The sequence below is a fragment of the Bubalus kerabau genome, chromosome 12 (assembly GCF_029407905.1).
Source record: "Bubalus kerabau isolate K-KA32 ecotype Philippines breed swamp buffalo chromosome 12, PCC_UOA_SB_1v2, whole genome shotgun sequence".
Taxonomy (NCBI): domain Eukaryota; kingdom Metazoa; phylum Chordata; class Mammalia; order Artiodactyla; family Bovidae; genus Bubalus; species Bubalus kerabau.
The window spans coordinates 46,612,660-46,636,043 of record NC_073635.1 but is presented as its reverse complement, the minus strand read 5'-3'; the positions used below and the strand labels follow the sequence as shown (position 1 = coordinate 46,636,043).

At 35.6% G+C, this 23,384-nt stretch overlaps 1 protein-coding gene across 1 annotated transcript in view; it reads left to right on the top strand.

Annotated features, from left to right (window-relative positions):
- DACH1 (dachshund family transcription factor 1) overlaps positions 1-21,048 on the top strand; it is a 477,329-nt gene extending 456,281 nt beyond the window's left edge. Inside the window, exon 11 of the mRNA XM_055542628.1 lies at positions 17,810-21,048. Coding sequence (XP_055398603.1) covers positions 17,810-17,847 — 38 coding nt within the window. The 3' untranslated portion in view covers positions 17,848-21,048. The remainder of the gene's footprint in view (positions 1-17,809) is intronic.
- Positions 21,049-23,384: the final 2,336 nt, after the last annotated feature.

Sequence of the window (23,384 nt, the reverse complement as noted above, 5' to 3'; positions counted from 1 at the left end):
TCTTGTTGATAAAATTGTGGGTGTCAAGGTGTTCAGGGATGGTCAGATCAGATCAGATCAGATCAGTCGCTCAGTCGTGTCCGACTCTTTGCAACCCCATGAATCGCAGCACGCAAGGCCTCCCTGTCCATCACCAACTCCCGGAGTTCACTCAGACTCACGTCCATCGAGTCAGTGATGCCATCCAGCCATCTCATCCGCTGTCATCCCCTTCTCCTCCTGCCCCTAATCCCTCCCAGCATCAGAGTCTTTTCCAATGAGTCAACTCTTCACATGAGGTGGCCAAAGTACTGGAGGTTCAGCTTTAGCATCATTCCTTCCAAAGAAATCCCAGGGCTGATCTCCTTCAGAATGGACTGGTTGGATCTCCTTGCAGTCCAAGGGACTCTCAAGAGTCTTCTCCAACACCACAGTTCAAAAGCATCAATTCTTTGGTGCTCAGCCTTCTTCACAGTCCAACTCTCACATCCATACATGACCACAGGAAAAACCATAGCCTTGACTAGATGAACCTTTGATGGCAAAGTAATGTCTCTGCTTTTCAATATGCTATCTAGGTTGGTCATAACTTTCCTTCCAAGGAGTAAGTGTCTTTTAATTTCATGGCTGCAGTCAACATCTGCAGTGATTTTGGAGCCCAGAAAAATTAAGTCTGACACTGTTTCCCCTGTTTCCCCATCTATTTCCCATGAAGTGATGGGACCGGATGCCATGATCTTCATTTTCTGAATGTTGAGCTTTAAGCCAACTTTTTCACTCTCCACTTTCACCTTCATCAAGAGGCTTTTTAGTTCCTCTTCACTTTCTTCCATAAGGGTGGTGTCATCTGCATTTCTGAGGTTATTGATATTTCTCCCGGCAATCTTGATTCCAGCTTTTGTTTTCTTCCAGTCCAGCATTTCTCATGAAGTACTCTGCATATAAGTTAGTGTGGGTCAGGGATGGTAGGGACTGTAATTCAAATTTTACTTAAAAAATATGAAATATTTATATATTAAAATTTTATAAGAAACAGGAATGATTTTAACAAATTAAAATATGACTATATCATGTGTCTGGAGAAGGAAATGGCAACCCATTCCAGTGTTCTTGCCTGGAGAATCCCAGAGACGGGTGAGCCTGGTGAGCTGCCGTCTCTGGGGTTGCACAGAGTGGGACACGACTAAAGCGACTTAGCAGCAGCATATCATGTGTCTTCACTTCTCTTTCTTTAGAAATAAACATATAAACATTTAAGGTAGCCAAACCTCCAAGTTTTTCTAATATAATTCACTTTTAGACTTGTTTATAGGAACTCGCTATTATACTATTGGGAACATACATGTTCCAAGACTTAAAATTAATTTAATAGATTACATCTGATATTACAAAATTTGACTTTTTTTCCTGAAAGTTGTAAAAGATGTATCATTCTCTTTTCATGAATAATACTTTGATCTATTGCTTCCAAAATGTAAACAAAGTGCTTTCAGAGCACAAACAAAGCAATTAATTGATTGCATGATTGGTGAAGATTCATTTAAGTCTAGATATGTAAGTCATAAGTCTAAATCTCTGAGAAACCATATTATTGACATATTTTATATAAATTTTGAAAACAAAAGGAATAAATCTTACAGCTCCTTCTGAGTATGGCTCTCAACAGATTCTTAAACAATATTTATTAAAATAAAAACCTGCTCCCTTGTTTATATCTGAAATAAAATATATTGTGTGAGCAAAAAATTCATTCAGATTTTTCCGTAACATCTTAGGAAAAAACATGAAGGAACGTTTTGGCCAGCCCAATACTAAATCCTAAATATAAACAATATAAATATTATATAGAAGTTGGTAAAGAGTGAGAATAAAGAGGTAAAGAATGTAATGAACTCGGAAGTGAGTGAGGTATTGAAGATTTAAACTTTGGTATTGTGCAAGAAGTAGATTGGAGGTTGAAATACAAGGGAAAATCAAATTGCAGGGCTTAGGAAATAGTGATTGGTGATTTGAAATTAATAATCTAGAAAAGAAATCCAAGTTAAAGCATAGGATGATGAGTTTGCCTTCCTGCTTCTGGTTTTGATATGACAACTGAGCATTTCAGCAAGCTGAAGTACCCATGTAGGTAGACATAGAGCTGGAGCTTGAATGAGGTCATTTGAATGTAAAGTCTAGATAAGACAGCTTTGTGCACCATTAAAGTCTTATGTAGGAAATATAGAATCTCTTTGCATGATTTTGATATTGTCATTCTTCTAAAAAAGGCTACAGTATCAAGTCACCCTCCCCACAACGGAAGAAGTGATTGTAATAAGTAACAAATGCAACATTGGGAAGCAAAGTACACTCAAATGGTTACGAGTTAACACAGTCCTCTCACTTGCACCATCCTTATTTGTAATGAATGACCCAATATATATTTTTTTTAAACAGAGAAAACATAATGTAGTTTTTTTTATGGCAGTTAGAAAGGATGGATTACTCACCACTGAAGTTTGTCCATTAAAATGAGTGTAATAAAACTGGAACCAAAATATTTACAGTGTTATGTTATACACATAAAATTAGAATAAAGAATGCTAAAAATACATAGTGGTGTATTAGATAATTCATATTTTGCCTTAGTTGTTTTGCATCTTTGTTGATTCTGCAGAATTTACCTATGACAAAATGTCAATTCAACTCTTGCATTAAGAGACATGTATTTTTCATGATATGGTTTCATATGGCGATATGTTGGATACTAGTCCTTTCAAGTAATCAGAGTACATTGAATAGAGTCATAAACAAAAAAAGCAGCAATCATTTACCCTCATTGTTAGCTTTACCCTCTAATGCATGGACATTCTTTGCAATCATTTGAGCAGTATAATACATTCTTATTTTGATGAAGGGAATGTAAAAATTACATTTGTTTTTAGACTTAGTAAGTAAAGACATGCTCATATAATGATATTCCAAATTATCATAACATATTAGTATTATTTTAAGCTTTAAGAGGACTATGATTTTTCAATACATAAGGCATTTGGTAATAGAGTCATCAAGTCTTCCAGCATTTAGTGAATCCTCATCTGAGTACAGAAATCCTAAAAAATAGGACCTGTTAAATAAGCCTGTTAAAGTAGGGAATGCTTCATTCAGACACCATGATGATACCAAAGACTGAATGAGAAACAAGGAAGTTTTATTATCCAAGACTTAGAGCTTAATATTTTTATACTAAACAAGTAATTTTCCTTAAAAAGAGATGGAGCACAAGTCTGTCCAATTGAAATGAACCAGGGTTATTAACATAAAATAGGCTGAACAATTGGGATGCCCAAGTGTCACTAGGAAATAGCCCTGAAATTAAGAGCAGCATTTAGGCCCCGCTGCTGCTGCTAAGTCAAGTCAGTCGTGTCCGACTCTGTGCAACCCCACAGATGGCCTCTCACCAGTCTCCCCCATCCCTGGGACTCTCCAGGCAAGAACAGTGGAGTGGGTTGCCATTTCCTTCTCCAATGCATGAAAGTGAAAAGTGAAAGTGAAGTCGCTCAATCGTCTCCGACTCTTAGCGATCCCATGGACTGCAGCCTACCAGGCTCCTCCATCCATGGGATTTTCCAGGCAAAAGTACTGGAGTAGAGTGCCATTGCCTTCTCTGATTTAGGCCCTATGGTAGGGAAATAAGTATTTTATTATAAGGAGTTTTGATGCAATTCTAGATGAGTTCCTTAAATCCATGATGCTTCTTGAAATCTAACCTTAATTCAGGATATAATGATGTACATGGTGATATAACTTAATTTATTCATGTTACAATTGCTAGTGAGGGGAAAATTAGGCAACAGTGACAGTAACCACAGCCACAAGCTATTAATTTTAATGGAAATAGTGGCCTATGTTACAATGACCCAGGGCAAAATTTCACAATGGGCATGAAATATACATATATCAGCATTTATTTTCTTTCTAACTATATTCACATTTATTATAACATATTAAGATGTTTATTTGTAGAGTTTTTGTGTTTATGCTTTTGAAACTGCATTTAAAAAATTGCAAATCTCATGGAATTTAGTATATATTGAAAACTAATAAACTTAAAATTGTAAGTGCTCAGATGTTTCCAGAAACTCTTTGTCTACAGGGACAGATAATTTTTAAAATGCAAACTTATCTATTAGCATTGCATATTTTGGTGATAACACATTTTGTCTTTTTCTTGTTGCTTTCCATTTTAGAAAGTATTTAGTGTCTTAATTTCTTATTATTTGTGGCTATTTTGTTGATATTTTACTGATCAGTTTGCAAAGAATTATGTTTGTTTCATTGGAAACCATGTGATATAACCATATTGCTTCAAATATTGCAAGATATTCGATATAACAAAAATTGAAATTAGCCAATCATCACTACTGAACCACAGATTCTGAAAGACGTTACAATGATTGTCCGATTTCTAGGTGGTTTTAATAGAGAGATTTAGATTGTTTTTTCTTCTCTTTCTTGTCTTTTTAAATTACCCATTACATGGTAACAATCCCAGCAGTATGGAGCTATGAAATTTTATAGGATGGTTACTTCTGTCACATTGTATCAAGTAATTTGATACAGTCATTATTCTGAAACAAGTTTAATGTAAGAATTAGACTGTTGTACTTTATTGTCTTTATTTCTGGGAAGGTCACAATATATCATGAAATAAGATCATCAATCTTTGAGAAAATCTGTTTTATTCCCAATAGAATCAAATTACTCTAAGGTAGTGTAAGTAATTTCCATTTCCACAGATATACATTACATATATATTTAAAATACCAAAACAAACCTTTTAAAATTGTGAAAATAAATATTCTGTGATTTAGAGTAGCTTATGTAATTAGTAGCAGGCTAGAGAGGGTTTTTTTTTAAAAAAATCATTTTGATATAATAAGACAAGAAATATCATACTGCGAAATATACAGTTGGGTTTTGCTGATTCTGTGAAATGCAGGCATGCTTGCTGGAGCACTCACAAGGCAGCATTTGGCTTGGTGAGTTCCACATGACCCAGAGTGGGGTTATCAATTCTTTCTGTGTTCTAAAAGAAACCAAACTAAGATATACTAAAGAATTGTAAGTCATTAGAACTGACATATTTACCTGTGACAATGACCAACACACCTTGACTATAAAAGAAGTTGTTCACTCGCTAAGTCGTGTCTGACTTTTTGAAACCCCATGGACTGCAGCACACTGGGCTCCCCTGTCCTCCATAATCTACCAGAGTTTGCTCAAATTTATGTCCATTGAGAAAGTGACACTGTCTAACCATCTCATCCTCTGCCACCCCCTTCTCCTTTTGCCTTCAATCTTTCTCATTCAGTTCAGTTGCTCAGTCAGATCCAACTCATTGAGACTCCATGGACTGCAGCATGCCAGGCTTCCCTGTCCATCACCAACTCCTGGAGCTTACTCAAACTCATGTCCACTCTGTCAGTGATGCCATCCAACCACCTCATCCTCTGTCATCCTGGTCTCCTCCTGCCTTCAATCTTTCCCAGAATCAGGGTCTTTTCCAGTGAGTCAGTTCTTCACATCAGGTGGCCAAAGTATTGGAGTTTCAGCTTCAGTATCAGTCCTCCCAATGAATATTCTGACTTATTTCCTTTAGGATTGACTGGTTTGATCTCCTTGCAGTCCAGGGGACTCTCAAGAGTCTTCTCCAACACCACAGTTCAAAAGCATCAATTCTTTGGCCCTCAGCTTTCTTTATAGTCCAACTCTCACATTCATACGTGGGTACTGGAAAAGCCATAGCTTTGACTAGATGGACCTATGTTGGCAAAGTAACGTCTCTGCTTTTTAGTATGCTGTCTAGGTTTGTCATAGCTTTTCTTCCAAGGAGCAAATGTCTTCTAATTTCATGGCTGTGATCGCCATCTGCAGTAATTTTTAAGCCCAAAACAATAATGTCTCACTTTTTCCATTATTTCCCCATCTATTTGCCATGAAGTGATGTGACTGGATGCCATCACTTATGCCATCTTTGCCATAATCAACCACTTATGCCATCACTTATGCCATCTTTCTTATAATCATGGTCTTTTCCAATGAGTTGACTCATTGCACATCACATGGCCAAAGTATTGGAGTATTTATTATATATTGTGACACAACAAATTACTTTAAAACTTCATGGCTCACATCATGTATTATCTCACCTTTTCTATACATGAGAAATCTAGAAGGAGCTTAGTTGGGTCCTATGCTTTTGGGTCTCTCCCAGGTGGCAAAAATTTTTGGAAAGGGCTTTAGTCATCTCTAGACTCAACTGAAGCAAGCTCCACTTCTAAACTCAGTCATATAGGTGTTGGCACACCTCATTTTCTCAAGATTATTTTACTAAGGGCCTCAGGTCCTTGTTGGCTATTGGCCAGAGGCCATGATCAGGTCCTTGTCAGATGGACCTCCCATGAGGCAACTCAGTACATATCAACCTACTTCATCTGATCAAGCAAGTGAAAAGATCCAGAGAAAGAGTATCTTCCAGCAAGATGAAAGTCACAGTTTTTTACAGCCTCATCTTGGAAGTGACTTTCCATCACATTTGCCATATTCTCTTCATTAGAAGTAAGTCTTTAGATAAAGTCCATACTTAAAGGGGAGAGATATCTTACAAGGATGTGACTGCCAGGAGGCAAGGAGCAGTGGTAGCCATTTTAGAGGATTCCTACCATAAGGATTATATAGTAAATAAAATTGTCAAGGTACCTGGTAAGAATGGGATCAGCCCACTGAATATTATATAATTAAAATATTTAATGTATTCAGGAATGTATGTAAAGGTAGACCAGATGTCCACATCAGTCTTTGGCGGTAATCTTATGGTGGTTTATGTTTTAATGGACATTTATTAAAACTTGGCTAAACAACTCTGTTTGACAAACACTCAACTGATTCTCATATTCTTTCTTTAGATATGACAATTCTATCAGCACACTTTCTTGCCTGTTTGCTAATCTTTCTCTATACTATAACACTGCATATCTAAATTGATCCCTTATGTTAATTTTAGAATTAGTGCACAGAGAATGATCTTATTTAATAGTTACTGTACAACATGTTAGTGTTCTCACCCATGTATGATCTAAATACTTGATGATTTTATTGGATGAGATGTAGAAAAAAGTTATTCCCTATGAAAGTGCCATTTCTTCAGTTAAAACAATTACCATACTTATTATAAACATTTGCAACCTTTCACTGAAGTTTGACATTTGTCAGTATTAACACTAGAACGGCATTTTGGTTTAGCATTGTTTAAATGTTAAATCAAGCTCTAGATATTTAGAACTTTGTTCATTCACATTTACTTCCCCAAACAAATATAATTTTATTAAAATTACTGAATTAGTCATGCTATCAAAAATAAGCATAAAAATGCTAAACTTTTAAAAGAAGGATGATTTTTCCCCGGCCAAGCTTAAAATAAAATAACTAGACTCTGACAAGAACTGTCCTTCTAATTGCCACTTTTGGCTTGTTCGCTAGAGAAAACAAATGTATTTATTCTGAAAACTCAGTTTATTCACTGCAAACTTTCCCTGTCTCTTGCAGTTTTAAAGGATCAAATTATTGATTTGAAAGATCCTTGCTCCCTTTTTTAGCAGTATCTTATTTTTATCAAATAAGGCATCACTTTTTTATGTTTCTATTTTTATTAAGCATAGTCCATCATCACTAAGGTTCAGCTATTCCCTCAGATGATTTCCTTCCATCCCTGTGTCTTAGTTTTCTTTCTCCCAGAAATGAATAAAAGGATGGAGAAAGTAATAAGATACTTCACTGTGCCTTACTTTGCTTAAGTTGGGAGGTCTCACCTTACAATCAGGACAAGGTAACCTAAGTGCAAAACACCCCATTATCACTTGCTGGTACATTAACCACTCAGATGGATTCTCACTTGCTACTAATGAATGCTTAATTAGAACACACATGCACAAATTCTTTACCAAAGTAGACCTAGCAGCAATTTCCCTTTATTTACAGAAACTACAAGTTTAAGGAGATCTGTGTTATGCTTTGCTTTTGTTTTTGATAAACTTTTAAGATAACCCGTGTTTCAAATAGTTAAACAGAACAGTAATTTCTTTATACCAAGTGCACATTAGCCTACACAGCCCTCACCAACTAAGGAGTAAGACAATTAAGTAGACTTCACAAACTTTGCAAGTGTAAATTTACCTTTCAAACATAATGGACCAATAGACCAGAATCCAGCCTATATTCTCACCCTCAGTCCAATAAGTTTCACGAATCTGAACCTGGTTTTTCTGGAGAACTCTATTAAGAAAATCACCCAGCATCACCTTACTATCTTATATGTGAATAGAACTTCTTAAAACCTTGCTATTAAGCCGAAAGCATATTTACTGTGAGAATTCAGCTCATAGAATCAGTGTAACAACTGTGCACATGGCTAGTGGAGAGGATAAATCTTCAACTAGTTATAAATAAATATCTGATATTGGTGACTATTAAAATTTCATTTCACTTAGGCAACCTATTTTATATTTTAGTCATTTCCTCTTAGGAAACCTATTTAGTTTTAATATATATTTGAAAAAAAAACTGTACTTACAGAAAAGCTAAAAATTTTTGCAACTCGCATATGCACTTTGCAAATCTTCACCTATTGTTGATGTTTTTCTTCTATATACTTTATAATTTTCTCTATCTGCATAATATTTTCTGAAGCATTTGAAAGTAAAATGTATAAATCATGGTACTTTACCTGTTATATTTACCCATACACATTCTAGGGAGTACTTATTAAAAATAAGGATTTTTCTCTTATACATAAATACAGTGTATTTATCAGCCCAATAACCTATTTAATTGACACAGTACTTTTATTTAAACTGATATTGACACTCTAATCTTGTCATTTGACCAAATCATGTCCTTTATAGCATTTACAGCATTCCTAAATCCAAATTAAGATCACATTACATTTAGTTGTAATTTCTCTTTTGTTTCTTCGATTGTATGCATTTCCTTGGCCTTTTAAAAATTGTAAAAAAAAATTGTAAAATTGTAAAATTGACATGTTTGAAAAAAGTCTTAAGAGAATGTTTCCCATTTTGCATTTGATATTTCCTCATGATTAGACTCAGGTTGTGTATTCTAAAGTGATATGCAAACAGAAGTATGAAAGTGAAAGTGAAGTCGCTCAGTTGTGTCCGACTCTGCGACCCCGTGGACTGTAACCTACTAGGCTCCTCCGTCCATGGGATTCTCCAGGCAAGAATACTGGAGTGTGTTGGCATTTCCTTCTCCAGGGAATCTTCCCAACCCACGGATTGAACCTGGGTCTCCTGCCTTGCAGGCAGATGCTTTAACCTCTGAGCCAAATAGAAGTATAGGCATAGTAAAAATAACTTGGCAGAGGACAAGAGTTTGGATCCTAGGGCAAGTGTTGTAAGGACAGTTAGGTCTTAGTAATACAATGTATAGGATCCAAACCCAATCTCCATGAGTATAGGCTGATCATTCACATCTAAAACATTTTAATAGAGGGCTAATTTTTTTAACATTAAGCATAGATTGCCTGGTTCTTGGTGAATAGATAAGCAGTAAATAGTTGACAGTGATGAAATTCAAGCAAAGGGACTCTTTAAGAGACCTACAATAAGAACATAATTTCTTAGAAGAACTGAGATACTTTAAACTGACTAGTCATTTGGAAAAATTATTTTGCCCAGGGCTGGAGTTGACTAAATAACTCCAAGCTTGCTAAGATTAACCATAGACATTTGTACATCTTCAAATGCCTTCTCTCCACATTTTTAAGCTCATCTCTCATTACTGGTTTGTCTGTTTAGTTTCCTATTTAAAAAGAATGTGTGATTAGATCAGGCTGCTCAGTGATGTTTCCTTCTAGCTCCAATACCTCAAGTCTAATTCCACCTGCTTCAGTTTGTCAAACTGTCAAATTTCCAGTCTTTCCCCCGTAAGTGTGCTTGCATGCCTTTGTGCTAAGTCGCTTTAGTTGTGTTTGACCCTTTGCGACCTTATGGACTGTAGCCCACCAAGGATCCTCTGTCCATGGGATTGTCCAAGCAAGAATACTGGAGTGGATTCAGGAAGACCCCCTCCTCCAGGGGATCTTCCTGACCCGGTGATGAGACCTGTGTCTCATGTCTCCTTTATTGGCAGGTGGATTCTTTACCACTAGCACCACCTGGGAAGTCTAGGTAATAGACTCTATTACCTAGAGTCTAATACAAGTTTCTTCATGTGTAGAAAGGGATTTATTTTTATTATTTCTATTTTAAAATGTAGTTACCTTTTCACCCTATGTATAGTAACTTTAGATAATCTGTTCCCAGAGCATGTTTTAAACCAGAAGATGTTCTCATCCAGTTTTTTCTTTGAAGAAAACTGAAAATTTTATAAAAAGCAGTTCTTGTTTACAAAATTGTTTACAATATTAGCCACAGTCAAGAGCTTTACTTCATACTAACTTTGTAATAAACACAATATGATCTACTCTGATTTCAAATGAGCTGGGCCGTTTTGGTCCATTAGGTAATCCATTACCTACTGCCTGTACTAGTATATTTGGCTTCTGTATAAGATACCCTGCTTGGTGTGCCTCTTACACATAGTCTGTGCCCACTCTCTAGAATGGCACCAGGTGCATATAGAGCAAGCATTCAAAAGGGATCTGATGTCCGGTCCTTTCTCATTTTCACTCAACTTTGTGGGCCTCAGCTTATGCAACTGTCACCCTGAAAGATCTAAAATTCAAAATTGGTTGCAACTTCTTCAGTTTTTGTCTTTTCATTGTTTTTGAACACAACCTTGACCATAACTTCTGGAAATCACTTATACAGTTATTATCTGCATTTCGTGAGAAGAAATGATATTTACTCAGTATCCTCTTGTAAAAGAGCTTGTACTGAACATCAATCTCTCTTAAAATATTTTTCATGTTAAATGTAGACTTTCTGTCTCTGCTTCTTTGCCTCAGCAGTAGCAGAATGTTCTTACTCTAAATATAAAATTATATTAAAAAAGCAAGAAACAATATTTTCTTTAATTAGCTTCTTCCTTTAGGGGTTTTAGAAGAGGGGTTATGACTTGACAAAGATCCTTCCCATCTGTTTCTGTTTGCTTGCTTTTATTTTGACTTCCTTTCGTTGTCTTATCAAATATCACATGAATCATTAACATTTGTTTTCATCGCTTCTTTTGGTTTCCCTTACTTTATATAATTAAGACATTATGCTGAGAAAAGTTTAGGGCCACTACATTTCATGTTAGCCTAATATTCTTTAAGTAAATATTAAATGTTCTAGATAAATGATCTTATATGTCTGCCATCTGTTATATTCCTATTTTTCTCAGCTCTGGAGTAGTAAGATATGGGCACATACAACTTTTTTGTGAAAGCAGCAAACTTCATTCAATTACAGGTGTCTGCATATAAGTTTTGACCAAATAGATGCTATTTTTAATAAAGCTACTTCCTAACAGAAATGTAAGTTATTAATCTCTTTGTGCAAAAAACAAAAAGCAAGAGATCCTTGTGTATGTTTTCAAGGGAGTTCTATTCAAAACTGGAATATATACCTATCTGCATACTGAGTAATACTCTTCAGTGACACAGTCCCTTGTTAATGTTTCCATGAAAGCATTGGATTTCTGGTGTAATCCACCTAAGCAATTTGAAATTGTTCCAGTTTGTAATAAAATCTCATCATATATTGTGATTGTTGTTGAACAAACTTCATTAACTTTTTAAAATAAATGATCAAGCTATTTAATACTTTAGTTTCATATATGGAATATGAGCTAAATTCTATATCTGTTTATATATATTAGATGCTATAAATAACTACATATAATAATAGGTACAAAATATTAAATCAGTGTATATGTATAACTGAATCACTTTGCTGTACACCTGATACTAACACAACACTGTAATTAACAATACTCTAATATAAAATAAAAATGAAATTAAAAAAGTAAATATAATTCACAAACACAAAACAGAACTAGATTAAAACATGAGATCCATTTTTATAAGGATTTTAAAATATTTTCTTTAACTCATCTGTAGATCTAAATCTGCATAATAACAGTAAGCAGCATACAAAAATTCATACCTGCAATAAACTATTCAGTGATCTAGATACTTATTCACCAAATTAGAGCTGTAAGCATCAAATCACAATGAACTTTGGAACTATTAAAGGAATTTGTAATTTAAATAGTTTCACCCAATCCCTACTCCCACATGCTTTTAATTAGAAGAGACTTTTTAATTAAGTACTCCCATGCACAAAGTGCTGCTTGATGATTTTTCTGTCATATCAGCCTCCCTTACAAAAGCAAATAATCATTGTGTCAAAGGAAGATATTTGCTCTGAAACCAAACTATAAGAATTCTAGTTCTGATTTCAAGTTGTTCATTTGAGGCTTTGCATACTAAAAGGAAGCCTCTGTTTTCTGAGAAAATGCTGAGAACAGATTTACAAAACAGGGAGATGGATGGTATCAAGGTGTCTAAGGTTCAGTCCCTTCCTCTGCATCAGAGTCAGTATATTTCCTCCAGTAATCTTCCAATTGCTTTTTAGAGGAAGTGACATAATGGAATAGATGTGGATTCAAGTAAATATCAATTCATTGCATATCTATTTGCTAGTTCTTTGAAAATGTGTAGGATAACTTAAATTTTTTAGGCTTTAATAGCCTATTTGTTCAGAGAAGGCAATGGCACCCCACTCCAGTACTCTTGCTTGGAAAATCCCATGGACGGAGGAGCCTGTTAGGCTGCAATCCATGGGGTCGCTAAGAGTCGGACACAACTGAGCGACTTCGCTTTCATTTTTCACTTTCATGCTTTGGAGAAGGAAATGGCAGCCCACTCCAGTGTTCTTGCCTGGAGAATCCCAGGGACGGGGGAGCCTGTTGGGCTGCCGTCTATGGGGTCGCACAGAGTCGGAAACGACTGAAGTGACTTAGCATAGCCTGTTTGTAAAAGGCACTAAATACATTTTTTGTTGAGTTGTTGAAAAATTTAGATTTGAAATCTGTAAAGTGCCCTGAACACAATAGACTCTCAGAAGATATTATCTATGCTGTTCATATTTATTATTACCTTTATTTCCAATTTGCATGCTAAGTCGCTTCAGTTTTGTCTGATTGTGCAAACCTATGGACTGTAGCCTGCCAGGCTGTTCTGTCCATGGGATTCTCTAGGCAGGAGTGGGTTGCCATGCCCTTTTCCAGGGGATCTTCCAGACTCAGGGATTGAACCTTCGTCTCTTAAGTCTCCTGCATTGGCAAGCAAGTTCTTTACCACTAGCACCACCTGGGAAGCTCCTATTTCCAGTTGATTTGATCATAAAACAATTCTTACCCAGTTGAAATATCAGGGAATGATTACTTCATAAACCATGCTCAGCATCAGGAAAAATGTTTCTTGGTGGCCAACATATACAGAAAAAAAGATGATATAGGAAATGATGGGGAGAAGGCAATGGCACCCCACTCCAGTACTCTTGCCTGGAAAATCCTATGGACGGAGGAGCCTGGTGGGCTGCAGTCCATGGGGTCGCTAGGAGTTGGACACGACTAAACAACTTCACTTTCACTTTTCACGTTCATGCATTGGAGAAGGAAATGGCAACCCACTCCAGTGTTCTTGCCTGGAGAATCCCAGGGACGGGGGAGCCTGGTGGGCTGTCGTCTCTGGGGTTGCACAGAGTCGGACACGACTGAAGCGACTTAGCAGCAGCTAGGGCTCCATCACTTTGCCTACTGTTTGAAGAGTCAGGCAAGGACAGAGTATTGGAATACTTATTACATAACATAAAACCATGGCACAGTTTGAATTATGGGCCCATGTATTTTATCTAGCACTCTTGCCATTCGGCTTGCTCTCAGGTGGTTTGTTATCGGAGGCCTAAGAAGACCTACAGTCCCATAACTCAGAAGCCTGCTGTTAGCTCTCTGGGTACATCCATATGTGATTATTTGCTGTAGATTAGCAGGTCAATATAATTTCTCAGGAACAACATAAAATTACTTAAAACTTTTTTTTTTTTTTCTTACAGATTCAGATTTATCCATAAGTATGTTTCTATAAGGGCTTCCCTTGTGGCTCAGTGGAAAACATTATTCCTGCAATGCAGGACGTGTGAATTTGATCCCTGAGTGGGGAAGATTCCCCTGGAGAAGGAAATGGCAACACACTACCATATTTTTGCCTGGGAAATCCCATGGACAGGGGAGCCTAGCAGGCTGCAGTCCATGGGGTCACAGGGAGTCCATGAACAAGACTTAGTGACTAAATAAATGTTTTAATAAATATGACAAAATTATAAAGTAGAATTGCTTCACAGTTAGGCTTTGTAGACAAAGGGAGAGAGAGTTACTCTTCTAGAGTCTGTCTGTGCCTGATAAATTTCTATTTCCAGTTAATTCTAAGGCAGATAATCTCTGATATCTAAGTATTATTGAACCATGGAAATGCCTTAACTATAACTATTGGAATCTATTTTACAGCCAGCATTTTTAATGCTTGATGCTTTCCACCTGTTATGAACATGAGTCAAAAATTTTAGACATATTTATTAAAAGTAATTGTTATAGTCGACTAAATACTGAGCACATAAATATGTTTATAATTTTTATAAACATATTTTGTATATGGCTGCAATAAAAATCTTACAAAATTATCCTGTTATATTTTTAATGTATATATTTTTTGTTTTAAAATTTAGTTTCAGATAGACTTTAAAATCTCTAAATGCTAAAGGAATTATTTTTAGCACATAAGCATGTTAATTAATATCTCCAAAAGTTTAACATTTGAGACTGCATTAAAAGCTTTAAAGAAAGCATCATGCTGAAGCATTCTCCTTCTGATACTGATGGGGAAAGAACTACGGCTGCTGCTTTTGTGGGTCTCACCGTGTAAGACACTTCTCATATGTAACATCAAAGTGAGACAAAGTGCTATGAAGTTGATTCTTAGGGTGAGCTCTATTAGATGTTTAGTAAGACAGCAATGCAAGCAGGGAAGGAGGAGGTACTTATTTTGAAGCTTCTAGAAGGAATAACAGACCTCAGCAGTGCAGAGCTTGGTGTGCGACTGGGTCACTGCATGAGGGAGAGGGGTGACAGATAAGATTAGAGAAGAAAGTCAATGCCAATTATATAGAACCTGGATGAAGAATCTGGCTAGTGGATCTTTTAAAACAACGTGTGTGCTGTGTGCCCAGTCGTATCCGACTCTTTGCGATCCCATGGACAGTAGCTCACCAGGCTCCCCTGTCCATGAGATTCTCCAGGGAAGAATATTGAAGTGGGTTGCCATTTCCTTCCCCTTATAACAATGTGCAAACATACAATGATTGATGATTAATGAATGACTTTTGTATAACCATTCTTTGCTACTGCATTCCTTCTCCTAATATGCTATAGGTATCACAGAAGATTAGAAAATAATCTTTAAGGCTTTAATTTTTTTCTTTAATGGAAAAAGACTTAAGAATTCCTAATCTTGAGATGTTAATTTTGAGCAAATCATTTCTTTTCCACAAGTATTTTGAATGACTTCACTGAATGAAATTTGAATTTTGAAGACAGATGTTTCTCCTCCCCTCTCTAATCTTAGGAATCATTGTCTATTAAAAAAAAAAAAAAGAATGAGAATGATATCTTCAACATAAGTGAATACACTAATGATAGAAATATTGAGATAAATTGGAAGGAAAGAAAAGTTGGGTTAAATTAAATAAAGACTAAGAATTAGAAAATGTTGGTAAAAAGCATCAGTATTCTACTTCTTGGAGAAGGCAAAGGCACCCCACTCCAGTACTCTTGCCTGGAAAATCCCATGGATGGAGGAGCCTGGTGGGCTGCAGTCCATGGGGTCGCTAAGAATTGACACAACTGAGCGACTTTACTTTCACTTTTCACTTTCATGCATTGGAGAAGGAAATGGCAACCCACTCCAGTGTTCTTGCCTCTAGAATCCCAGGGATGGGGAAGCCTGGTGGGCTGCCGTCTATGGAGTCGCACAGAGTCGGACAAGACTGAAGCGACTTAGCAGCAGACTTAGCAGCATTCTACTTCTTTGGTTGTTTCTATAATTTCTATTACTAGATTTTAAAACCATTTAGTTGCTTTAGTTAGTAAAAATCATTATCAAAAATATCTATTAGGAGTTCTGATTTTTAGACACATGATACTAAGAATATGAAAAACTGAAGCTTTATTTTTAAATTTTTTATAATATTAGTTTATTAGGTTTATTTGGGCTTATTTATCTACTTTGTATATATAAACCACATGAAAATTATATCTGACTTGTTCCTTCATTTGTTCATTCAAACCCATATTTATTGAACATTCACTGGGTGCTCAGATTATACCAATAAGCCAGAGTTCATAATATCCTGGAGGCAAAGCTAAAACATGTGGTAGGAATATACAATTTTAGGTACATCAGTATTTCTGTGAAGTAGAAAAATGGTTTAACATCGGTTTCAAGTTACTAATTACCACATATTATGCATAAGCACTCAATTAACTTAATGTTGAAGGTGAGATCTACAAATGTTTAGACTGTGTTTCCTAAATAACTGTAGTTTATTTCTAGTTCCTTATGTATTAATTGTTAAAGTTACCAGACATTTTGCAAACACTTGCACTGCAATAAGCATTTTTCAAATGTTTGAAAACTTTACTTTTCTATATACCTTCTACTGGAGAAGGCAATGGCACCCCACTCCAGTACTCTTGCCTGGAAAATCCCCATGGATGGAGGAGCCTGGTAGGCTGCAGTCCATGGGGTCGCTAAGAGTCAGACGTGACTGAGCGACTTCACTTTCACTTTTCACTTTCATGCATTGGAGAAGGAAATGGCAGCCCACTCCAGTGTTCTTGCCTGGAGAATCCCAGGGACAAGGGAGCCTGGTGGGCTGTCGTCCATGGGGTCGCACAGAGTAGGACACGACTGAAGTGACTTAGCAGCAGCAGCAGCAGCAGCAGCATACCTTCTACTATAGGTATTAAATTATGTGAAATTTAAACATTTTATACAAATATTTCAAAAGTTTAAACCACACCATAAAGTGGACAGTTGAGAGGGTAATAGATTTATGTTTTGCTTTGTTTTTTCTCTGGATTTTTGATTTCTTATTTATGCTTCATTCTAATCGATTTATTGAAGATTTAATTTACTTTTCTTTTTCACATAGCTGTATTTCTCAACTGGTAAAAGTTGAGTAATATATTTGCATCTTAATATTTAATTATTCTATTAATCTCACTTCAAGGTGGAAAGATTATAGTTCATTGATATTGATGAAATAACCTGGATGACTTTCATATAAATAGCAACAAGTGTGCACACAAGTTGCATTATATAGTATATTTAACAACACCTCTCAGTCTTTTATAATGGAGATATATCTGAGTGCATTCAGAAAAAATTGGTTCTGCAAGCTTGGAGGAAGTAATTGTCATTCAACAGAAATCAACTAGCTTTGCATATCAGTCACACATACACACATACTCTTACATATTTTCTGAGTGCTCTGTACTGATATCAAAATAGCAAATATATATTTATGAGAATTTATGAAATGCTGTATTCTTTTCAAACATATAAACTCAATGTAATTATGAAATGAACTTGGAGAATATGTGAAAAAGTTGCTTCCTAGATAAGTGAAGATAGAATAAAACCCACAAATTTTATATTGGGTTGTGTAGTTTTTATTTTCACATTTGTCTCCAAGATGTCATATAATTATTTTTTGTTGTTCATTTTCAGATGGAAGACTGTATTTGAAAACTACTGTCATGTACTGAATCTTTCCTGTTGAAGAAACCCATGTTATAGTAAAGAACTCTGCAGTCAGACGTTCGTCATTGGAAAGTTTGGAAAAAAATAAAGTCCTTTTAAGGGAACTTCCTCAATTTTGTGTATTAATGTTCTTTAAAAGTTTAAGTATTCTACAAAAAAAAAGGTTTTCCTTTATTGATTTTCATCTGTGGTTCATACCAGAGACCTGAGAATGTTTGTAAATGTACAAGTATCAAACTTCATACAGTTAATAACTGCAACTTTGCTGCTGGACACTTGTATACAGTTTAAAAGCAGGTCTGAATAAGACCTACCTTTGTTTTTTTAATGGAATGAACCATTTTCCTCTTCTGAAAATTCTGTGTCTGAGCACATCAAGACTCTTGTAGCACTGGTCACCTAGACTTACAGAATTATGTCCTCCAGAAACCAGCAAGAACACTTGGAAATAAACTTGTAGAGGACATAGAGGATTCCTAAAAAATCAGAAATCACAGAATAATATTGTTACATTCTATTTTAAACTCTCTAACCGTGGTTTTTCTCCTGAAGATTTTTGTCTCATGTACTTTCCAAAAGACCAACAAATGGATATTGACAACAACCCCGTGAAATAACATTTTGCATATCTGAAAAGAAGCATTGGATATAAGCCAAAAGGTTTCACTGAAGGTCTTTTTACCTTAAAAAATATATAAATGTAACATGTTTTCATTCCAAACTGGTAATGGTATATAGAACTTAAAATGATCAGGATGCTTCTTCTTCAAACTGTTGGTCACATGTACAGTATATAAACATAAAACATACAAGGAAGGTATTATGTATGCAGTAGTATACTAGAGTTTAGGAAAATGAAAATTTTAGAAAATATGTTTTGTCACCCTGTTGGTCAGAAAGACACCTTTCTGGTTTTAACGCATGCAGGCATGTAAATATTTGTCTGGAGTCACAGTATTAATGAATGAGATCTTATGCATCTGGTGACAACAGAACTCTGTGTCAGCCACTTTTATTTGTATATTGAACCCTAGTTAGTGCCCCAAACTGCACTATTGAGAATGGATTGTGGCTGAATAGTAAATCAAAACACCAGAAATATTTTTATATGTTAATGTCATATTATGTTAATGTTGCTGAAAGACAAAACCTAACAAACTCTTGATCCTTGATGTATCAGTCCAATACCATGTAGCGCTGAGTGATAAAGTTCAAATGTGTTGTGCTTCCCACCCTGGTCAGAGGGAAGGGTGCCTATGTGTTATTTTCACTTGTCTTCTTGAGAGTTACCATATGTGTTTTCACTTTTGTGCAGATAACTGGAAGTCAAGCTGCAAACAGTGCTTACTACAAGCTGAAGTTACCTTCTCTTTGTTTTTACGTACTTTGAGTTACACCTTTAAAGACTGAAATCATGAGTCAGTACAGTTGCTGGACATTTTATGATTTTGCTGTCATCTTAAAATTTTATGATCCTAACATTATTTATTACCATAAATAGCAAAATCTTAAATGGCCAAGGAAACTAGCTTCAACATGTTTAAAGATAGTTCTCATTGGCTATTAATGATTTGGTTAAGAAATTAACATTATAGATACACTGGCACTAAGCTTCTATAGTTTTTAGGTCTTCCTTGCAATACTGAAACATATTTCTTTTGTGTAGCTCGCTATTAACCAGCTAAGGCCATTTTTAATACAATAAAAAGGTTATATATGCAGTTCCTATTTTTAGCTTGCTTAAAAGGGAGCAATATTTTTATTTAAAACACTGTTAGTAAGTGCTTTCTAGAAACTTGGTTTTCTAAGCATAATTCTTCCATAAACATCTTTTGTTATTTGAACACAAGAGATTTTATTCCTTGTTGTATGTATTTCTTGCTTTTCCCTGTATGCAGTCTTTAAAGGGTTATAACACTTAAAATCAGAGGGACTTGTGGCAACCTTTTGAATTATACATTTTTGAAAGCTTTTTTTTAAAAGCCCACAACTTCCATAAGTAGTAATCAGCCATTGCTCTGCTTCTTGCATAGAGTCACCTGTTAAGTAGGTTAAATAGTTTTAAAATACATATTTTCCAGACCTTTGAGAATGCTTTAGTGTTTGGTTCACTATAAAAGGAAATTTTAGAAAGGAATAAAAAAAAAGCTATCAGCTATATGCTAAGAGAGAATCTTACTAACATGTTGTAAATATTACAAGTCAAGAAATGTTATTTTAAGTCTGTAACTTAAGTTTTTTACCCTTTATTAGTTATACAGGTTGGTTTAAAATTCGTTTTTTGGTTTAAACAAGTGAAATTGTGCCCATTTTATGGTTTCCATGCTTTTGTAATCCTAAAATTATTAATGTCTAGTTGTTCTATATTATAACCACATTTGCGCTCTATGCAAGCCCTTGAAACAGAACATACTCATCTTCATGTAGGACCTATGAAAATTGTCTATTTTTATCTATATATTTAAAGTTTTCTAAAAATGATAAAAGGTTATTACGAATTTTGTTGTACAAAATCTGTACAAAAATCTGTTTTTACATCATAATGCAAGAATTGGAAATTTTTCTATGGTAGCCTAGTTCTTTGAGCCTGGTTTCAATGTGAGAACCACGTTTACTGTTATTGTATTTAATTTTCTTTTTCTTTTCAACAATCTCCTAATAAAACTGTCTGAAATCTCCCAGTGACTTTATTTATAGTTCATCTTTATTAAATTTTGTGAAATGCACAGCATTGAAGGAATATTTACTTTCTAATGGGAGGCATCTAAAAACAACATAAGTCAGCTCTTTACAATATGAAGGGAACAATGCTCAATGATTTTATTTAACATGCAACTGCTTCTATCTCTAATATGAATTACTGCGGTGAAAAACATCATAAAAGCACACTCTGTAGTTATTGTTTAACAAGCAGATTTTCCATATTTTGTTTCTTGCCAGCTAAGCAAACTGCCCACATATACATGATTTATTTATGTACATTTTTCAGTTTATGAAGCTGTTATTTGTACCTTTTTCCTTTATATTCTTATATTCCCATGATTCTTATTTCACAAAGCTTTGTGCTGAATAATGTAAAGGAGACATGTTGATGGAACAAAATATATTATTCCCATATCTATAGGAGTGTAGATTTGTAACTCTAACTCAGTGTTTTGTTTTTACTCTCTATCATTGGAAAAAAAAAATGCTTTCAGAAACTTTGCAATTCCAATAGCCTTTAATAATATAAACGTCTTAACTAATCCAAAATGCCGCACTTAAGGAAATCACAGATACTCTGTGAATACTCCAAACATTCCCAAAAGAATGGAAAATGATTTTTTTTCTGTCTAAAGAAATTATTTCAATGAATTAACAAATAGTGATAGATCCCTAATAAAAACCTCAAATGTTTATGTGACCACTACAAACACATTTTTGTCTTCTGTCCTCACAGGTTTATGTTGGTAAGACTTGTATTAGAATATCATATGGCCTCTGGATGTTAGCAGAATATGGTGATGATTTAAGGTTTCTCCCCATGTGTTTTCATTGGCATTAGCAAATTTACAATATGAACAAAAGTTATTTATTACTAGAGGAGAGTAAATTATAAATAAAAGTTACATGGATTGCATTTTTACAATATGGGGAGTAGAGATGTTAATAGAATTAAAATATTGCAAATGACATTGTAAATATATCACTTCTTCATGTGTAGGCTTGGTGCTAACATTTATCTTTCATATGTACAACTGGTATATAAAAGCTGAACTGATCCTCATTTATTCCTTTAAACAGATTCATTAATAAAGCCTCATTCTGCAGAAAGCACAGTGCTAAGTGTTGTAATGAATGAAAACATACCTTTGCCCCAGAGGAGCTTATAATTTTGTTGGAATAGGAAGTCTTACTTTCAGCAAGAGAAGAGTCACTGAATGTCTCCTAGTCTGCCATGGATGTAGAACTAGTGTTAAGAGGGTATTGACTTAGAAGCCTTCCTACTAAGTGGTAGCAATCTATATCCATTTTATGCATCCACTTTCTAGCGACTAATGCAAGACAGTTTGCAGGTCAGACAATTCTGCAGAGATTGAGAAGAATATATTTCCCTCTATGTAAAACACCATACTAGTTATTCTTTTTCTGTTACTTTTCATGTATTTCAATCACATCATTCTTCTTGCCAATCCTCACAAACTTTGTGTTTCTTTTAATTTATTTATGTTTAATTAAAGGATAATTGCTTTACAATATTATAATGGTTTCTGCCACACATCAACATGAATCAGCCATAAATATCCCCCGTGAACCACCCTCCCATTCCTTCTGCTCCTCTCAGTGACTTTGCTTCTTTCTCCTCTCATTGCAGGCATACATGTTCCTCTTGATTGCTCTGTTATTCAGGAGCATAAGATCCCACCCATCGAAGCAAACCAGTCATTTTCTTTCTGTCCTAAGCTAGATTCTCTAAGTTCTGATTGTCCCAAGTCAACGCATGTGGCAGTAAGCTAGCTAGGTACTGCAATACATGCATTTGGGGAAGTTGAGAAAATACTGTGTCCAGTTAAATTGGAATTTCTGGGGGTTGGGGCTGCAGCATCAGGATTTTTAGGTTCCTCAGTTCAGTTTAGTTCAGTCGCTCAGTCGTGTCCGACTCTGCGACCCCGTGAATTGCAGCACGCCAGGCCTTCCTGTCCACCACCAACTCCCAGAGTCCACCCAAACCCATGTCCATTGAGTCAGTGATGCCATCCAACCATCTCATCCTCTGTCATCCCCTTCTCCTCCTGCCCCCAATCCCTCCCAGCATCAGGGTCTTTTCAAATGAGTCAGCTCTTAGCATGAGGTGGCCAAAGTATTGGAGTTCCAGCTTCAGCATCAGTCCTTCCAATGAACACCCAGGACTGATCTCCTTTAGGATGTACTGGTTGGATCTCCTTGCAGTCCAAGGGACCCTTAAGAGTCTCCTCCAACACCAGAGTTCAAAAGCATCAGTTCTTCAGCGCTCAGCTTTCTTTATAATCCAACTCTCACATCCATACATGACCACTGAAAAAACCATAGCCTTGACTAGATTACTTTGTTGGCAAGGTAATGTCTCTGCTAATAAGTAGCCAGGTTGAAGATCACTGTCTGGGAGGGCAGCAAGTAACACATAGAAAGTGACTAGCAGGTCTTCTGCTATGGGGTTAACAGGTAGCTAAAATGAGTGGGGTCCCTTGTGAGCTGTACAGCCACTACAAAAGCCAACTAATATTTCTGTAAAATCATTAAAATGATCTAAAATCTGTAAATAATTAACATGTATTTTAAAAGTAATTTCAGCATTGTAAACTTGATGCTGAATTGAATATGAATTTGCAGTTCTATCAGTCAGATACAATGGAAGTCACATTATTCTTTCTAAATAAAATTACTGGCTAATATGACTTCAGACTAAGTATACAAGGAGGTAAAACTTTCATTTCAATCATCACTGGGACTTCTTCCTTCTGAATGACCTCAGTTCGAGCATTTTTCACAGTCTAAACCATCGGGGGAGAACTCTTCGGATTTT